We start from the raw sequence: 20,707 nt of genomic DNA, 5'->3' as shown, positions 1-20,707 counted from the left end.
CAAGCAGCCAGGCCTAGTTGAGTTAAGGAAGTCAGGTGGTATCAAGGTACCCAAAAGCTGCTTCAAGGTCTATGATTGCCGGCCTTCGTGGGACCTGGAGAGCTGAACTTCAGATGACAGATATTTGGAGGCTGGACTCTGTGGCATTATATTCGGCTAAGCCCTCTCCCATTCTCAATCTTCCTTTTTCAGATTCCATCGCCAAATTTCAAAGAATTTCCCAACTTGGTGCTGACAACCCTAAGCCTGCCTTAGTGAGTTCTTGCTCAAATGCCAAAAATAAGCCTGGGAAGGCCCTGCCACCTCCCCTGAGTTTTATGGACAGAACCAAGTCTGGAATCTGTGGTTGCCTAGTAACAACCATTGAGGGAATCTGCTGCTTAAAGTAACCACTATGGGAGTCCATTACTTAAAGATACAACAGTAGCCACTGAGGGAATACTGTGTATTTTATTGGAGTATTAAATGTTTTTCTATTTGGGTGTTTAAAACTGAATGATAAAATAGGACCATCAGCTTTTTCCAGGCAATTAATTATCAAAAATTGTCAGCTGATACAGAATTGTCACTTTAGATCCATATGAGATCTTTTCTGATTGTGTAATGACATTTAAGTGTTTTCCCCCCATAATCTGGGAAACATCTTCAGATCAATTACAAATTATGTTCCCTGCTTCAAGAAGTTTTCTGCTTCAGATTAGATTTTTAATTACACAACAGTTTCAAAATATGATTCATGTTAGATTTTTCCCTTACGAAGCTACTCTGAAGGGACCACACTTTTTAAAGGGAAGCCTGCATTTTCCAGGTGTAGGGAAAAACCGATCTTTCCCCCCCACACACACACACCCACACTTCATAGGGAAGACAAAGTAAATGTATGCACAGTGCCTCCTTCAGGGTTTTCCCTCCCTCCCCTCTCCTTCTTTTCCCCATAATAGTGCCCTACTACATTTGAGTCATCCAACCTTCCTTCCACTTTTCTGACTGGCCCTCTCCTCTTCCCCTCCAGTCTTAATTTTGGTTCTGCTCTTTTGTCCTGTCATGTGGCTTCTGGTGAATTTTATTTCTTTTATTTTGTGATACGTCAATGTATTAATAATGTGAAAAATATGCCAAATATATGTGAACTGCAAAACCTCTGTTTCTCTGGGGATCTGGGAAGTCATGCTGGTTTCTGCCAGGCCTGGCGAGCTCATTGCCCATCATGCCTTTGTCAACTCGGGGGAGGGGGGATCCCACCAATGACAACTTGAAACCCTTTCCCCAACTAGCAACCATCAGTGGATCACTACATAAATCCTACATGAATACTTATTTTGTGCAGTCCACTTGGATTGAGAGGTTTCGCCATCCCCAGCAGGTTTGCAGGGCACTGCCAGTCCTGCTGGTAGAATGGCTCAAATCCTTGCCAGGTTTCCCTGTGCTTGTTTGTGATCAATGCAATTTCTCAGTAGAAAAAGGCCCATTGTCATGGCAGCTGGGGGAAGTGTTTTTGCTGCCTTCTTCATACTGTAGAATCCAGCATTTCCCACTGGCAGTAACATCAATATATCAGTGTATCAATTAATATATTGATATAGTAATGTTACATACATTTAATAAGTTTTGCACACACACACCAAGTAGGCTTTAGGTAAAGAGTGCTAGATGTTGTATGAGGAGACAAGATAGAGCACATGTGCCACAGGACACTGATCCATACAGTCACAATACAATTGCCCCATGCTAATTCCCCACGCACACTTTGTAGATGTGGAAACACCCACAGGCAATATGTCATGGGGACAGCACAAACCTGGGGCAGGAGAACAAGAGTTGCAAGGAAATGTGTTACTCCTGCACTGAGCCAGAAAAATGCTGAAGAGGCGGGGACAAGAGTGTGCAATATATGTTTTTTGCCCCGCATAAAAGAGAGGTGAATTTGTTGCTGGCAAAGGGAGGAATAAGACTTGGGTGTGTAATTGGACTCAGTCCAAATGCTGCTTACTCTTTATTTTACTCTCTTTGCAACCACCAACAGGAAACGGGTATGGTAACCCCCGAAACTCACCAGGTCTGCTGGTCTCACCTGGGAACTTGAACAAGAATATGCAAGCAAAGTCTCCTCCTCCCATGAACTTGGGAATGAACAACCGTAAGCCGGATCTCCGAGTGTTGATTCCACCTGGCAGCAAGAACGCGATGCCATCTGTGGTAACACATTTTTAAGGCTTTTCTTCCTTCCCTTTCAGAAGGCATGGTCTGATGTTCATTGTGGGCCTCCATAAGCTTGAGAACAGAATTGCTCAGGCTTCCACATGTGTACACTGAGATCAAACAATATCCTTGTGCATAGGATTTGAGGAATACTAGATTATTAACTTCAGGGCCCTGGAGATTTTTCTAAGCAAAACCTGTTGTCTTCTGAATAGTTTTGCTCTTACTCCCTCCCTCCCTCCCTCCCTCCCTCCCTCCCTTCCTTCCTTCCATTTTTTCAATTTTTTCCTTTTCTTTTTATTACTTTTTACCCAGATTGTGGAAGCTCACCTTAGTAGATGTTAGCCCGTTGCATTTAATTGAAAGAACAACAATTTATGACTTCACTGAGCTCAAAATACTGTTAGTTTAATATAGTTGGGACAACAGTGACTGTATAAGAGAGATATATAAGCAAAGTTTGTTAATTTGATGCTGTCAGTTTGCCAATGATAAATATTTCAAAAACTAGAACCTAATTGCGTACTGATAGAAGGCTCCATCAGAAAGTTGAGGCATAAAGACTCATTAGAGAACCCATCATTCAATTTTGTTGCAAAAAAAGCATCACTAGGAATTGTATAACCACTTTCATGAGAAACATGATATTTAAAGGTAGGATTGGTTTAAAAGAAGATCCTGATGGCAAATCTAAATGAGGCAAACAGTGAGTTTTTTCCATTATGTAAAACAGTGATTTAAACTGTTCTATGTTAGCTGCTAGCATGATGCACATAAAGTAACCCTGATAGTCCAACTAAAACCCCATAAATGCAACACTCCCCTTGGATGCCACAAAGAGCAATAAATACTATCTCTCCTGGGGCTGCCCTCCAGCTGATGAAGGAGTGACACAGTATCTCTATCAAATGATATATTCCGAAGACCCTTAAACCGATGATACTTTACAAAGAGTCCTTTGGCCGGGTTCTGGCAATTGAGTGCTACTTTACAATATTTGCAGGCAGCTGCTGGGGCAGAGGAGGATGTCGTTATGACTGACAAGACAAAGACCAGTGCTAAAAGCTGCATATGTTTGTCTTCACCTTGGAGACCAATGTTGGATTAGGAAAATAGGGAATGCTGAATGTGGAGCTTTGTTCCAAATTGAATGACCCTACGAGCTACGAGCCATTTATTCAGATCGATCAAATTTTAATAGGGAGTTGATACCAGAATCCCTAGGTTGCAAGAGAGTCACCCTGCTGTATTTTGCAATGAAGTGATGCCTTCTAGGATAGGCAAGCAGCACATTTTAATAGAACTACTTTTGCTAACTATGCATCCTCTTTTCTTATGCTGTCAGTCTGAGGATGTTGATCTGCTGTTGGTAAGTGAGAATGATGCTTGTTTGCCTGTTTTTCCCACACTGTGTAAGCAGTTAAAATGGAAAATGCTTGCCGTGAATTTTTTTCCCCTAAAGTTCAAAGCAGTGGGTTGGATCCTATAAACCCTGAACAATTTTTCCATTTTCTTCCTACCTGCTGCAGTGTCCTGTCCCTCCGCACCAAATCATTGCTATTGGTTGGAGAGGTTTTTGCAGGAGGGAAAAATCTGTAGAAGTTGAGGCCACCTCCTCCTTGCATGCAAAGAAGCACTTTCCACTCATTCAAGGGAAGAGGCCAGACCTAATCAAAAGTCCTGTAACTTTCCATCAGTTCTTACAAATGAAGGATTGAAAGGTGTTCAGTGTATTCTAAATGTTCATGCTAAAAAAGTTAGATGTTTGCGAATATCATTGTTAATATTGTTCTAGTGATTTCTTATGAGTCCCACAGTTGTGTAACATCTATATAGAACATTTTATAGTTTTTAAAAGTTTCATGGCTTAATTTGTGCACTTTAGTATCCAACACAAGGGAGATACAGGAAGGGTGTTTTGCTAAAGTATTCTTTAGGTACCGGTAACTTTTGGCATGGATGAGAATGAAGTGGCCATAGCACCATCTGCTGGTGAAAACCTGTCATGCAGCCTTGCTGTACAGTAAGGCTTGTTAGTTTTAAACACAAATGCTCTGACCATCTAAGGAGATTTCTGTATGCAAACAGATGACTGCACTTGTTGGATTGGGCATTGCACTTGTTGGATAAAGAACACAAAGCTTAAGTCAGATGTGCATCCAAGTGTGGATACCACCTAGCTGCACTAGTTTCAATGGAAACCATTTAAGTGTATTCCCCTTTCATTTGGGCACAACTAATCATGTGTGTATCTATATATAAAATACCTTTTAAAGTGTAAATGAAGTATAAATGCAGAGGAGAAGGGCTGTTATCATGGTTTTTATAACCTTTTGTATTTCAGTAACAGTACCTAAACAAAATGGGTATGCTATTCCATCCATTAACCATACAATCGGTTTTCTACCAGTGGGAGGGGGAGGAATCTTATATGTTGGTTACCTAGGAGATTCTGATGTAATGAGTTACTATGGTGACAGTTAGTCTCTTGAAAGATTGTATATCATAGGATTGGCAGAGTTCATAAACGCTACATGAGAAAAGATTAATTTTGTAAATCTTTATACATTTGTATATAATATAAACTAATCCAGTTTATTTCAACGGTTTTGTGTCTTGCCATTAATATGTTTCTTTTACTTACTTTAAAAGAATCAGAGGATAAATAACTCCCAGTCTGCTCAATCATTGGCTACCCCAGTGGTTTCCGTGGCAACTCCTACTTTGCCAGGGCAAGGGATGGGAGGATACCCATCAGCCATTTCTACAACATATGGTACCGGTAAGTGTCAGCATAAGATGCAGGCAGTATAGATTGCAGTGGGGGGAAAGCCAGAAACATACAATGTTTTTGTAGTCTTTAAAAAACTTTTGGCTGACAGAAAATTCAAATTACAAATACTTTGAATGAAAGAAATTGCAATTCTGAATTGTGGGAAGAAATGTGTTTGGGTTATATATCGTCATAAGAAGTCCTCCTAAGGAACTGAAACATCTCTGATTTGCTCCTGAGAGTTTAGGAGTCACTCAGATGACCAGTAATAAAAACTGTTCTACAGAATGCTGGCTTTTTTAAAAAAAAATGTCATTGGTGCCCGCTGTAACATGCACTCTGAATATCTTGCATGAATAGTCACAAGTTAGTGTTGTTCCAGATATATTCTGCAGGATCCACACTTGTGCCAGTATTTCTCAAACACATGTCGCCTGTTAGGGCTGCTAAAAGGATAGGTAGTATCATTGGCACATGGCTGACACCTTTGTGCTTTGGGAGAGCCAGGCTGGATCATGTAATGGGATATCCTTGAGGTCATGGTCCACAAGATCTAGAAGATCTGTAAGGTAAAGTCTGAAATGCAGAAGTGCATGGCTCTATTGACTAGGCACAACAGAAGATCAGGCTCCCAGTATTTATATCAGGCCTGGTTGATCGTACTGCAGGGGAAGGTTGCGCACCCAAGTTCCCTTCTGTACCTGAAGTGACATCAGAGGCCTCAGCATATAAGAGCCAAGATAGCTCATGAGTCTAGATCCTGGCCTCATCCCTTTTGGGTTCACTCTTCAAGCCTCAGAATCGTTGGCTGCATCAGTATTTTCATTTTGCCTGCATGCTGTTCTGCAATAGCCTTAAGAAGTGTGTCTCCAACTTTCTGGGGGCCTTGATAAAGAGTCATGTTAATCAATGTCAGCTCCAGTTTCAGAATACAATTGTGTATGGTAGTTAGATTTAAGTCCAGTAGTGCCTTGGGAGCACCGGGAGCACCATCATTTGTGTATGATGGTGACAGTACATTCAAAACAATCAGAAATCCTAACAATCAGTGCATTTATTGTGATCTCTTTTTTCTGATGGGCCCTGGCTTGCTTTGCCACGATACCATGATGCAATTTTCTAGTTTTTGCGGTGTCATAAGACTCAGACATTTTGGCTGCAACAGACTATCATGTACCTCTCTGGAATGCATTCATAGAACACCAAGCAATTCTATGAATTGAATATTCTCCAGGAACCAGCCTGTCTGTTTCCCAAGACTGACTTGAGAGGATTGCCTTGGTGGAGGGTAGGGAGGGAAAGGGATGCAGTTTAGTACCACAGAAGACATAGAAGCTTGTAACTGGTTATGAAACAGAATGGTGGTTTCTGCACAGGCCAAATATATAATGAGGAAGCTATTTATTCTGTTTTGGGGAAGAACTTTGCACAGGGTTCTTCCCCAAAACTGGTTCAGCCTATTATATTTTCCTCAACCCAGGTTTTACAAAAATTGCTAAACTACCTATTTTTTGGGGACAAACTAAAAGAGCCACAGCAACCCGGACTGTTTGCAGTTGCTTCCTGGAGGGGTGAAATCTCCAGTGCAAAGGCAAACAGGGAAAACCAGGTTCATTAATAACGTGTTACACATGTTACATGTTTTTAGCATGCTGTGCAGAAACCGCCTAAATGAATGTAAGTATGTAGCTCTTTTTTCCATCAGATGTTGATTGTTTACATTTTCTGTTCTTACCTTTAGAATACTCGCTGAGTAGTGCTGATCTGTCATCACTCTCTGGGTTTAATACAGCCAGTGCTCTCCACCTGGGTTCTGTCACTGGTTGGCAGCAGCAACATCTACACAATATGCCACCATCTGCCCTCAGTCAATTGGGGTAAGTCACAGTACCTGCAAGTAGCATATGTATCATGTGTCATTAATGTAGTGGTGGCTGGCTAGGACAATAATTACAGTTCTTCAAAGGAATTCTCTACCTAAGCAATAACACTGTGGTTCCTGCCCAATTTTCAGGAGACAACAAAGAATGATTTCACATTCTCATCTGTAATGTGTTTCTTCTAACTGTTGGCAGAAAGTGCAGCTGGCTTGCAGGAGCAACTTGCTGTAGCTTCTTCTCACTGATGTTCTTGGTATTGTGAGCATTTCCAGGAGAAGTGCGAGGGAAGAGGGACCCACACTGAAGCAGAAGTAATTAATTAAATAAATTCCTAAGCTAGGTCTACAGGAAGTCTAGTCTCTCTCCCAAACATCAGAAAGTAAGACATAAACCTCATGGAATCATGGCAAGTAGCAAGTTGGTTTTATGTTGGTTTCAGTTCAGGATGCACGACATGTTAAACCAGGTACAATTAATCCCAAAATTGGGGGTGGGGGGTGGGTTTCACCCTGGAGATGATACGGTGTGGTCCAGGACATTTTGATCCATGCTGGGTTCAGAACTTCTCATAATAGGCAGCTCTCAAAATCTGTCTACCTAAGTGACTTCTTCAGAGCAGTCTGCAAAGGATCCCTCTACACACACACACAAACTAAGGATCCCTCTACACACACACACACACACACACACACAAAAGTTTACTAATGTTTACTATTAGACTGCACAGATAAGAAATCAGTGCATACCATTGATGTTGGCGTCAAAGACATATGGAGGGAAAATGGTGCCCGGAGACAAACTTCTCCGGGCGACCACCGATGATCCTGGGGGGTGGGGCTTCGGAGCGGGGTGCAAGGCCCTCCTTCCCTCCCCGCTCCCCAGTTTCTGCCCTCCCCAGAGCTTGGGGAGAGCAGAAGCCCCTATCAGTCTATGGAGACATGCTTGTAAAAGCACAGAGGCTGGGGAGACTTGTGGGTGGGGCCCTGCCCCAGACCCTCCATCCCAGGGGCAAGGTCATGCCCCCCAGCCCCTTCCCCAGCTTCTGTTTTCCCCAGAGCCTGGAGAGAGCAGAAGCCCCTACCAGCCTCTGGAGACATACTTTTAAAAGCATGGAGACTCTGGGGTGGGGCTTAGAGGTGGGGGCCCTCCCCAAGCCACTCCTTCCCAGGGGTGGAGTCACACCATCCCACTCCTCCCCACTCTCTCCTTTCTCCTTGGCTTCTGCCCTCCCCAGAGCCTGGGGAGAGCAGAAGCCACTGCCAGCCTCTGGAGATGTACTTTTAAAAGCACAGAGGCTGGGGGTGGGGCTTGGGGCAGGACCACACCAACCTCTGTGCTTTTAAAAGCACATCTCCAGAGGCTAACAATGGCTTTTGCTCTCCCCAGGCCTAGGAAGGACAGAAGCTGGCTCAGCATCTTCAGGCTTCCTCTGCCTCACCCACGTTGTTGTTCCCACGATGTGGGCAAGGCCAAAGGAGCCTGAAGATGACATCATGTTCGGGCTTCCTTGGCTCCACCCACATCGATGACAATGTGGGCAGGGCCAAGGGAGCTCGAAGACGACCAGGCAGCAGGACTTCCTGCTACCTCGTTGTCTTCCTGAAGGCATCTGGTCATGTGTGGGGCCAATTTTGCACCCCCATGTGATCAGATTAGTTGCGCCCAGGGACAGGGGTCACCCCTTGTCCACAGGCAGATACGCCACAGGCTGGCATTGATCAAGCAGCTAGTCTGTGGTAGTACGGGTTACTGCCAAACACAATGAGTGCAGGTCTCATGCATTTTGGTAACATTGTTTGCCAGATTAAGCCAATAGAATCTGATCTCTAAGGAACTTCAGAGTTCCTTCAATCCTTAGGTCAGCTCTTGGTTCAGACTGTCATTTTTTTTTTACAATTAAGATGATGTCTTTAATATCAGAGTTTCTCTGTTGAACTTCACTCGCTAGGATTCAGGTGTGGTTGCAGTGATACTTGCAGGGCAGCATTATGTGCTGACATGGGAAGCATAGCTTCTAGTACACATATGCAAATTCTCTGCAATACCACTTCCCAGGAATTCTGTGGTTTTTAATTCATCTTTTTCATGTAGTGTCCATAACTCCTTCAGCATGGATGGTGGTCATCTTGCCACTCTTGGGTTAAGATATAGACATCCATGTTAGCCCTTCTTGCTCAAGTAATGCATAATAAAAGAATAGTGCAGCTACCCTTGTGTGACCAGTAGCATCCAACTTGGTAGTTGTGGATACATAGGTAAGTGCGTTATTGTCTGTTCAGGCCTGAAAAGGATAAGTAACCCCTACATTTTTGTGTGATAACCCACCCCAAGGCCAGGAATTCTAATATATGTATTTGCTACTTGGTTTCATTGCTAGTGAATCTTCTCTTTACAAAAGCAACAGACTGTCTTTTTCTATCAGCTGTTTGGTACAGTACCACTACTAATCCTTTTGTGCTGGTATCTGTATATAAACATAAAAGCGTAACTGGTGCCCTGCTGAATAAGACCGCTGATGCATCTAGTCCAGCCTCCGCAAGATCTCCTACTCTTTTTTTGAACTTTATTGCAGTGTTGTGATCAGTCACATTGGCAGTTCTCATAATTAATTTTGGGTTTCTGCCTTTAGATAGATCAACAAAATCCAACCGTTACTATAAATCCTTTGGGCAACCCTCAATTTTTAGTTGGTCTATGACAGTGGTGGCGAACCTTTGGCACTCCAGATGTTATGGACTACAATTCCCATCAGCCCCTGCCAGTGTGGTCAATTGACCATGCTGGCAAGGGCTGATGGGAATTGTAGTCCATAACATCTGGAGTGCCAAAGGTTCGCCATCACGGGTCTATAAGGATAGTTCTGTTTCTGATTTCTGCTACAGAGGCATACACCTGGAGCTGTTTTTGCAACCCCTATCATTACAGAGTCCTTCCCTACCTATCTGGGAAGATGTAAAAAAAAAAAGTTACAAGGTAGGCCAAGCTTCTGAATCACCATTATACTGAATCATTATTATCAACCTATCACTACTGATTGGAGAGTGCTTACTCTAATATATACCTCTCTTACCACAAACAGTTTTCATGTTTGTACAAGGCCTCACTAAGAATTTACTTGGACCAGCAAGCCATAAACAGCTGGATGGAAACCTCCTTAGCAGCTCAACTTTTTCTTTTCCTGGATGGATACTCCTGTACTCCCTTTATGTAACTTGATGTGAGAGCCAGCACACACCAATAGCACTGTATAATAGCTCAGTCACAACAGATATCATAATGAAAGAAATAACTCCAAGTATGCAAATTAAACAACTATCCTAACAAGTCCATTTCTCACTTTGTCTGCAGTGTCATTTTCTGCCACTGGGTGGCTGTTTGAGAGAGGCAGAGAGAGAGAGATTTCCAGAGCTGTACACATATGTGAGCTGGTGCCAGAAATGGAAGTTGTAGAGGCTATGGCCTTCAGAGAGTGGCAGAATCTGCTCAGTTTACATGGGCCCAGTACTGCTAGTGCTAATATGCTCTTTTGGGGCAGTAACAAGGAGAGTAACAAGCCTTTGTTGTATGTCTTCCAAAGTATCAAGTTAGCCACTGCGGGAAATGGAATGCTGTACTATTTGTCTGCTCCGGTAGGGTTTTTCTTACATTCTGTTGCAGATCTCATAAATAGCAGGCTTACAGCATTTCAAAGGCTTTCACAGCCGGAATCAACTGGCAGCTCTGGTTTTTCTGAGCTGTGTGGCTGCAGTCTGGTAGTTTTTTCTCTTAATAGTTTGCCCACATCTGTGGCTGGCATCTTCAGAGGCATGTCACGATAAGATGTGTTTCCTTTTGTGGCACAGTGTGGAGTCCCATGGAGAAAAACACATCTTTCAGTGTCATGCTTCTGAAGATGCCAGCCAAAGATGCGGGTTAAACATTAGGAGCACAAACTACCAAACCACAGTTACGCAGCCCAGAAAACCCACAATAGTATTTCAATAATACACCAAATGCACACATAGATATAATTGTGTAGCAATTCTATGTCTCTGTTTCAGTTAGACCGAATTCCTGATATTCACAGCACCCTGATAAAGAAAGTGTTGTGTTCCCATCGCTAATTATTATTATTACTATCAGTATTATGTTACCGCTGTTTTAAAGATTTTAATAATTTATTTATTATGTTTTAAGTTGTTGTACACCGCCCAGAGCCCCTAGGGGATGGGGCGGTATAAAAGTTTAAACAATCAATCAATCAATCAATCAATCAATCAATAATGAACCAAGTTTACCTAGAGCACAGATGTCAAACTCGCGGCCCTCCAGATGTCATGGACTACAATTCCCATCATCCCCTGCCAGCATGATGCTGGCAGAGGATGATGGGAACTGTAGTCATAACATCTGGAGGGCCGCGAGTTTGACACCTATGACCTAGAGAGTGGATTCCAAAAAAGGGTAATATCTCCCAACGACATAATTTTGGATGTGCTTGGATTCCCGTGAGCTGGGCAGTTAAAAGACCTCCTCCTTCTTCCTACTTCTGCCATCTGGCTAAGAACTAGCACACCCATCTGTCTCTAAAAGGTACAGGGACCAAATAGTGTACTTGTCATGTGGACATGTGACAGTAGGCATGGGTTGGATCAAAGGGAACTACTTTGTGCACACCAGGGGCAGCACACGTGCCCTGCACACTCCTGTGGTAGCACCTGCACTTCACTCCTCCAAGCCTCTCTCCCTCCTACCAGGTGCGTACCCTGGGGCATCTCACCACCACCCCGTCCCATTGGTACTATGCCACTGCATATAGTGAAATATGTTTAATACTAGGGCACTTCAGAGTACAAGCGGCTTCTACTGTTTAGAATGCATTTTTGTAGGGCTGTGTGGCAGCTAAAAGGCAACCCTGAATATTACCATCACTTTCCAAATCTACTATATTAAGGTGATTTTGCCAAAAGGGGTGGGGTGGAGTGGTATAGAAATCTAATAAAAATAAAAATATTTGTTAGTGTATTTTGGGTATGCTAGTTAGAACTCGGTATTGTTTTCTCTACAGAAAGTTTCACACTATGCATACTTCAGCATTTGACTTGCAGTGATAGACAGATACACTGTAGCAATTTGTTCCATAAATGTTAGAGTGGCATATCATTTTGACCCAATATTAACCTATACTCTTCTCTAACTGTCAATATCCCCCTCTAGTAAGTAATAAGCATATTACCATTTATTTGGAATTCCTTTCAAGAAACTTTGCCTAAAAGTCAGCCTGCAAGCAAACCTCACTTTTTCAAGGGGGGGGGGGGGGTCAGTTAAAGGGCATGCATTACTGCCCTCTAGTGGCAATTGTGAGAGTTCTTTGTAGGAAGGAAAACCTGTAATACTTACTGTTGCAAAATCTGGAATTTTTTTTAACAGAAGTGCAACATACAAACAAACCCAATGCAGCCAGAAAAGAAAAACTCCACCAAGTATTCATTTTTTCTTATGAATCAGAATTTACCTAATAAAGTACAATGAACTGATGCATTTTAATATGTTGCCAGTGAGAGTGTTGCAGAGAAGTACATGGTATGGCCATTGCACATGTTCTTAGTACAATGGTTTGCAGAAGTCTAAAGTTGCAACCTATCTCTATTTGAATCAGCTGAGATGTTACTATTAACTCCAGTGAAAGAAGAACTGATTTCCTTAGTGTCTTTCCTCCAGTGGTAGAGCCAACTGGGGCAACAAGCTTTGCTCCAATGCTTTTTGTCAGTAGCTCTGCCATTTATGCAACAATATCTTTAGATTGAATTCCAGAGCTTTCTCCAAAGCAATTGTCCATGCTGGCAGGGGCTGTTGGGAATCGTATCCAATGAATATCTGGAGGGCCAGAGTTGAACACTCTTGCTCTAGTTCATTCTCATTATCAACGGTTTCTTGTACCCCATGTCCTCCTCAAGATCTCTATACAAATCACTTCTGTGAAGAGCACATTTGAAACACAGTTCCAAAGAATGGGTCTGGCCTTTCCTAAAAAGTGTTAAAGTAAGCTTAATGGGTGTTGCTGGCTTGCCATAATAGTCACTTAGTTGTGCTGATCCCCGGCTACATAGATCCCTATTGGAAAGTTGGGGGAAGAGTTCAAAACAGAGGTGTATCGGGGGGAAATGATGCCTGGAGACAAATTGTCTCCGGGTGCCCCCCCACTGCCTCAGGACTGTTTGATAGTGGAATACACTGCCTCAGAAGGCAGTGGAGTTTTGTTCTTCAGAGGTTTTTAAACATAGGCTGAATGCCCATCTGTCAAAGATGCTTTGATTGTGAATTCCTGCATGGCAGGGGGTTGGACTTGATGGACCTTGTGGTTTCTTCCAACTCTATGATTCTATGTAAGATACATTTATACAAACTGGGTTTGACTGCCTATTTATATTTCCTCTTCTCCCCTCTGCTCCCCATGCCTGCTTTGCATTTTGTAAGGTACTTAAGATAGAAGATACAAACATTCCCATTCTAAATATCTGTGATGTCTGCCTGCCTTGTGATGAAGCTGCAGTGCCAGCTCACAACTGGTACAACAACAACAAATGTCAGAATGTCACAATGAATATAACAGTTAGCTCCTCCTAAACACTTATGTGCCTATAAAAGCAAGCCTGCATCAGACTTACAGAGCATCAAACTGTAAAATCAATCTGATGAATGGACTAAGAGCTGGATTGCCTTGGGTCTGAAAATGGTCGATGGCTTGCCTCTGAGTAGTGTCACATTAAGATATATATTACAGCAGGGTGAGTTTTAGTTTTAAAATATGGGAATTTTAAAAAAACAGGTTGCCAGTAGGTGGTGCTTTTGTACAAATCATGCCTCCAAGTCTGACTCTTTTGTTTTATAATAAGATTTATTTTTAGACTTTGGTCTCACATTTCCCCTTTAGCCACCTTATTTTTACAGGCTTTGCCTTGCATACAAAAGGGACTTGGAATTTACAATGAAAAGTTGAGCTCTCCCGTTTTGTCAGCCTGTCACATTATTGACTGTTCCACAGTATAGCTTTTTGTTCTGTTTTTTACTGATTTTTATGACTACACCATAGGTAGCAACTTTACATTTCTGCATCACTTTTCTGGGTTGCTTTGGTGTGGGGTAGGCACTGGCAGTTGTTTGACTCTTGCTTTCTGTCATGATTATGATTTGCCACATCCTGGAATGACCTTCTTTCCAAAGTAGGCACTTTCTGTTTCAATTTTGACATAGCTTGAAATATTCACACGATTCAATGACTCAGAAAAGTTATCCCAAGGTGTTTTTACCACATATAAAAAGACAGTTTGTCTCCATCCTGAATCACTCGGATGTCCCTGGAGCAAGCAATATAAAGTAGATTACCAAATCTCAGGATATCACTGCACGAAAGCACCCAAGCACATGCATATGATCTTCAGTTGTCAAAGTCAGTGCAGCTTGAACCCTGTGCCATTTGGCTGCTGTGGTACACAGAGATAAGCTCCATTTTGTTTGCAGTCTTCAATTATGTTGTGAAACTGATCAGATACTCCTTCAGCTGCTTCTGGTGCTGAGTTTCCTCGTCAACATCCCCCCCCTCCTTTCTCGATGTACACTGGTATTTGTTTGAATCTTTTAGCGATGTTTTGTCTGAGTGTGCACTTCTGGGGGCCCTATGCCTCCTCAGTCTGTAACTGGGTTTCCTTTCCTCCTACAGAGCTTGCACTAGCACTCATTTATCTCAGAATACAAATCTCTCCCTGCCTTCTACTCAAAGCCTCAACATCAAGTCCGAACCTGTTTCTCCTCCTAGAGACCGTACCACCACACCCTCGAGATATCCACAACACACGCGCCACGAGGCGGGAAGATCTCCTGTTGACAGCTTGAGCAGTTGTAGTAGTTCGTATGATGGAAGCGACAGAGAGGATCACCGGAATGAATTCCACTCTCCCATTGGACTCACCAGACCTTCGCCGGACGAAAGGGAAAGTCCCTCTGTGAAGCGGATGCGTCTCTCTGAAGGATGGGCAACATGATAACATTATTAGCTATTAGGGTTTTTTTTCCTTGCAGTGTGTGTGCGTGTGTGTGTGCTATACCTTAATGGGGAAGAGGGCGGGAGGGAGGGGTTGATATGCATTTATGTGCTGTGTGTGGGGGGGGAGGGGAAAGTCAGGTACTCTGTTTTGTAAAAGTACTTTTAAATTGCCTCAGTGATACCATATTAAGGATAAACAGCAATGCTGAGATAAGCTTCGCACTTGAGTTGTACAACAGAACATGTGTACAAAATAGATTTTAAGGTTAACTTCTTTTCACTGTTGTGCTCCCTTGCAAATTGTATGTTACAATAGATAGTGTCATGTTGCAGGTTCAACGTTATTTACATGTAAATAGACAAAAAGGAAGCATTTGCCCACTGTGGCAAATCTTTACTGAGAGAGAAAGCAGCTGTTATGCAACATATAGAAAATGTACAGATGTTTTGGGAGACCCAGATATTGGATGACCAAGAAAAAAAGGTTCAAAAATTTAGGTCACCCAATATATCCGAAATGTTCACAAATGCCTAGGCATATCATTGGAGTATGGCACTCAGTTAAACAGATCAAAAACATTTAAAAGAGGACCATACTTGTAAAAAAAACTTTTTTTATTTGAGGGCTAACCTATTTAATTTTTAAAATTCTGGGTCCGCATCACTTATTAAATAAAAAATATAAAAATATGTAAATTACATTTTCCTTATTTTCATATTAAAAATTAAGACAGAGTTTGCAAAGCATTGTGGCTTTTTGTAGTCTAATTAAGCCAAAATGTGTTCTTTTCCCCTCCATAGCTTCGCCAATATTTTAAACAGCCCTGAAAAAAACAAAAGGGGACTTTTTTGTATAAAAAGCACTACCCTAAGCCATGAAGAACTCCATGCTTTGCTAACCAAGATAACTGTTTTCTCTTTGCAGAAGTTTTGTTTTTGAAATGTGTATTTCTAATTATATAAAATATTAAGAATCTTTTAAAAATCTGTGAAATTAACATGCTTGTGTATAGCTTTCTAATATATATAATAATTATGGTAATAGCAGAAGTTTTTTGTTATCTTAATAGTGGGGGAATTATATTTGTGCCGTTGCACATTTAAGGGTTTTTTCTTTTTTTTCCTTTTAACCTGCATACATTTTACAGAATTAGTCAGTTGTTGAAGGCTAATCTGCAAAGATTAAAATTTTCCCTTCCTATAGCAGCCCATTCATTCTAATCCATCGACAATCAATTTGGTGACCCATTGTATATACTGATTAGTTCTGGCGTAATGGTCAATTCATTTGACTGAGGCCTCCTTCTTACTTCGTTTATATCTTGAGTATCTTGTGGCTTTCTGCTGGTTTAAATCATAACATGACTTTGTACTCATTCCATAAATTCAATAGAATTGACATCCTTTCCTTATTTGCTCTGATGTGCACCTGGAAGAGGTTCTGTATTTCCAAATGTATGGGAGTACAGAATGAAGATAAAAGTGAAGATAAAAGTTTAGTGAAGAGTTACCCAAACACTCCCAAATCAAATCCTGTTTACCCCCACGAGACAGTATGATGCCTCAGAGATGTAGGTGAGTTCATATTCAAATATGGAGAATCAGTATATTTGATTTGAAAAAATAATATAGTCAAAGCCATCATTTCTGAAGCTCAGGGTAATTATAAGTTTCAGGTTGTTGCAGCCTCAAGGTTCATTCACATGAATGTATATATATATATACATATATATCTCACTTGCAGTACAATCCTATGTATTCTCGTGCCAGACAAAACTAAGTAGATTCAGTGGGCTTAGACCAGTTGGCTTTGACTCTTCATAGGACTGCACTATTAGTCACTCACAAAATGTTGAATAGTCAAGTGATTATTGATTCTTAATTGTGAGAACCATTTACATTGAAAGATATTATGCTTGACTTGACATCTGTGGTTAATCATCAGTAAACAATAAGTGATAATATGCTTATATGCCATGCCCATCTAGGACATTATAGGAGCTAAACTCTACTACTTTCTTGAAGCAGTTTTGAAAAATTCTACTCATAATAAAATATACGAATCCTAGCTAGATGTTTCTCTTGTCTAACCCTCTTACAGTGTCCTTAAAACTTAGTGAATGAGATTGTCATCGTTTTAGTAGACCATCATGTTTTATTACCATTCAGAAGGAACATAGTTGGAATGTTGGTCCTGTGAAACTTCCAACCAGGAGAGTCATTTTGAGCAAAGGAAAAAAAATGAACCACAAGGAAAGGATTAAACAATTCCTCCCTACCCATGTTTTTCCATTCTGCATGGTAGATTCTTGCTTTTCCTTTTTTTTAAAAAAAAAAAGCAGTAGAAACATCTAGTTAAGCCTTTTGTAGTCACAATATCAGTTTGGTAAAAGCAACATTGCAAGAAAGACAAAAACTTTAATCTTCAGTGCATTTTCCCCTTCATGGAGAATTTAAAGATGAGATCAGCGGGGTAATTTAAATAAAAACGAAAGAGGTTGAGGTTCAATTGTTATTCCCTAACTCTAAATATATGAGGTCTCTCTTTTATGAGTGATGGTGATTCACTCATACCTGCAGTACATCTTCACATGCTTAGTCTCTGGTACTGAAAAGTCCTGGGACTCAACCCTCATCATGCATATCTCATATTAAGCTGTACTTGTTGTACAGTATATTTTTGTGAGGTATATGAAATCTGAGTAATTCTTCTACAGCAGGGGTGTCCAACTTTGGCCCTCCAGATGTTCATGGACTACGGTTCCCATTTCCTGAAATGAGTCTCCTTCTCGTTTGGAGTTATTGCAACTATAAAGAAGTATGAGAAGTCTACAGTTATGGGATAACCTGTTTTTTATTGCCCATCAATACAGGTGAGCAATAGTTTTCCAGAGTTGCAAACAGGAATTAAACTATACAGTTTCTTCATCACTTGTAATCTGAAATTGGATGAAGTGAATGTATACTGGCATGTTTAGTTTAGGTTGTGAACTATACCAAGAGTTTTCTTGAGGTTATAAGGTTTTCATCAGTGTAACACCCAGCCATCAATAACTAGTAGGGCTAATGTAGGTGAAGCTTATTGCATTTCTCTCATCATTCTTATGTCATGATACATACCTGCAAGTACCCAATTGCACTGGCATTACAAACTAACATTCCCAGCATCTGTTTGTGATGTTGGGCTGGTTCAACAGTGGCTTTGTCTCATCCTAAGTTTTTATTGGCTGGAACAGCAAATCTTAGGAGCATGCTGAGACAAGGACATTGTCACCTATATTTCTGGTATAGAAAATTCTGATAATGCATTTGAACATGATTTGTAAAAGATACACATGCATTAAAAGACAGTGAGAATGGGGCCAATCATTAATTTTTAAAACCCAAATGGGGTTTTCAAGAATAGTTCCCTAACATTAACACATACCAATATCCAGTCTCCACCTGAGAGTTTTCAATTTAATGAAATATGCAAATATGTCACAATTGCATCTGTTCATTTTTTTTTAAATCAAAAGAAACCATCCTTGGTTTATCATTACTGTTAGGTAATATATCAGTAGAGCTGGTGTGGTCCAGTCTTCTGAGTTAGAACAATAGCCATATGAATATTTTGCCTTGCAGGTTGCCTGAACTACACAAGAAAAAATAGAAACTTGAGCTATTGAGGGAGAGTAGAGACTTAAAGATAGTTGGCCCATTGCACCTGTTTGCAGAAAGGCTTGCTGGAGCAAGCTCATACAACTGGACTAGGCAATCTGTCACTGTTATGACCTCGATTTCTGAACAGCCACAGAACTTAATCATGTGTCAATGGACACTAATTTCCCTCTTCTTTCTGCTACCAAGCTATCTCAAGTATTAGGGGGCAAGGAAGTGAAAGTTAATTCATACTTGTAAATGGAGTTAATTAATAAAAGAAGCACAACTTTTCATTGTGATGTTGCTTTCTAGAAATTCTAGCTGTCTATCTTTAGGTGTTCCCTCTTCCTGTACCTTAACCATCTATTGCATTTGCAAAAGCTACTTTTGGGCTTACTGTGTGATTTCTTTTATATTTAAACAGTTTGGGGCAGCGCCCCAAAAGAGTATTCACATTAATGTTGGTCCAGGCAGTACAATGTGATGTGAGATACCTTCAGAGCTATCTCCTTCCTTATTTGTTGCTGATCCTTCGTTGGAAAGGCATCATTGATGAAATTCTAAATCCCAATTGCTGGTGGCGATACGATATTCACAATCTGCACAAATTTGTATATTGTATGCATGGATGCCTTTCCCGGAGAAGTTTTTTGACTCATTTCAGTGTTTTTTCAAAGTTGTTTTTTGTAACCAAATTGTTTCTATTTTCCCTGGAAGTGGAATTTAAGAATTTTTAATGATTATTATAAAGATATCTGCTGTTTCTCAGAGCTTTTTTCAGGTAAAGCTGAAAGTAAGAATAAAACAACTACTACGCTGTTTTCAAGGATGTCACAAACCCTTCTTTATTGTTTCCTTTTGTCGTTGCCTATATACCCATCATCTTAGTAGACATAACAATGTGATTTTGGGTTTTTTCTCTCCTTCCCCCAGAAGGCAAATGCTTTGTCATTTTTTTCCTTAAAAAAGCACTTGAAACCTCAATAAAGGCTATTGCCTAAACACAGTGTACTTCATTTGCTCCAGTTTTATGCCATCTGCAGTGACATCTTGACTTCTGTGGCCTCCATTTGCTGCCATCACACATCTCTTGGAAGGACTGATGGAACAATGGTGTCAGTTGAGAATGGTTCACTGTCAACATAATAACAAGCTTTTGTGGATATATTTTAACCAAAGATGTGCAGCACTCCATGTGTTATCTACTTTTTGTGTCAAATTCCCTGCTTGATTATCATCATAACCAGGTAGTTTGGCTTTACTAGGCCCATTCATACATCCAACTGACCCATACCTCAATTTGATTCAGAAAAAATCAGCTCAATGATGTATAAAACCAGTGGCATCATGGTCCTGTGTGTAGTCACTGTTGTAGGCCAACATTACATCACAAGGCATTTGAATTAGATTGTTGCAGATGATTTGCTTCTATTACAATTGTTTCCTGGGGATTTCTTTCCATTCAATCAGTGATAATTAAAAACCATCCTGTAAATGGGGGCATAAAAGCATTTTGCAAGGAATATTACACTTAAAGGCTTACAGTGGCATAAGCTGGACTTTGTCGCCGCTAGATGATGAAACATTATAACTAAGTTAAAACCACATCTGTGTATCTCAAGGAACAATTCAGCTGTCTGTAGTGAACAAAAAAAGGAAAATTTCAAATGTTTCTCCTGCTGAAAATAAGGTATAATTTGTATTTTGCAGCCAAATCAGTAAAGTTACTGGCTTTCTTAGTGACACAGTGTCTCTGGTGCATTTTTTTTTCAAAATTGAGAATATAATTCTATACTGTCCAGTTAAACATCCTTGCACATTTAGGGGTGTCATATCTCAGCCTTGAGGTCTTTACTATAGTTTGAAGAAGTCCTGAAGATCAGAGCAATATGCAGTAATCCACTTCCAAAAGGGTCCATTCCCCACTCTAGTTTCACCCCAATATCACAGAAAAAAAACGGGCTGGTGAATGGATAATTCAGTGCTAGAACAGAAAGTTCTAGAGATCGTAAAGCAACACAGAATGATGTTCAGGTATTAATCTGGCAACTTAACAGCACTCTTTAAAAAAAATTCTGGTAACAGCCCCCCAACACACACATACAAACCATATCACAGCAAGTTAATGTAACACATTTGTATGTTCAGCCTAGCCAAGGAGAATCTAGTGCTATAATGGTAAAGACTAAA

At 40.8% G+C, this 20,707-nt stretch overlaps 1 protein-coding gene across 14 annotated transcripts in view; it reads left to right on the top strand.

Annotated features, from left to right (window-relative positions):
* The window catches only part of MEF2C (myocyte enhancer factor 2C), a 198,685-nt gene extending 178,421 nt beyond the window's left edge, over positions 1-20,264 (top strand). For 9 of the 14 annotated variants that reach the window (XM_048504772.1, XM_048504779.1, XM_048504764.1 and 6 more), the window contains 5 exons: positions 2,024-2,196; positions 3,545-3,568; positions 4,852-4,981; positions 6,714-6,849; positions 14,552-20,264. In XM_048504772.1, the coding sequence (XP_048360729.1) occupies positions 2,024-2,196; positions 3,545-3,568; positions 4,852-4,981; positions 6,714-6,849; positions 14,552-14,873 (785 nt within the window). In that variant the 3' untranslated portion in view covers positions 14,874-20,264. The remainder of the gene's footprint in view (positions 1-2,023; positions 2,197-3,544; positions 3,569-4,851; positions 4,982-6,713; positions 6,850-14,551) is intronic. The other 5 variants (XM_048504778.1, XM_048504776.1, XM_048504774.1 and 2 more) reach the window with 3 other exon arrangements.
* The last annotated feature ends 443 nt before the right edge of the window (positions 20,265-20,707 follow it).

Source organism: Sphaerodactylus townsendi, linkage group LG07 (assembly GCF_021028975.2).
Source record: "Sphaerodactylus townsendi isolate TG3544 linkage group LG07, MPM_Stown_v2.3, whole genome shotgun sequence".
Classification (NCBI taxonomy): Eukaryota; Metazoa; Chordata; class Lepidosauria; order Squamata; family Sphaerodactylidae; genus Sphaerodactylus; species Sphaerodactylus townsendi.
Note: the sequence above shows the minus strand (reverse complement) of the source record. Positions and strands in the feature narration are given on the sequence as shown.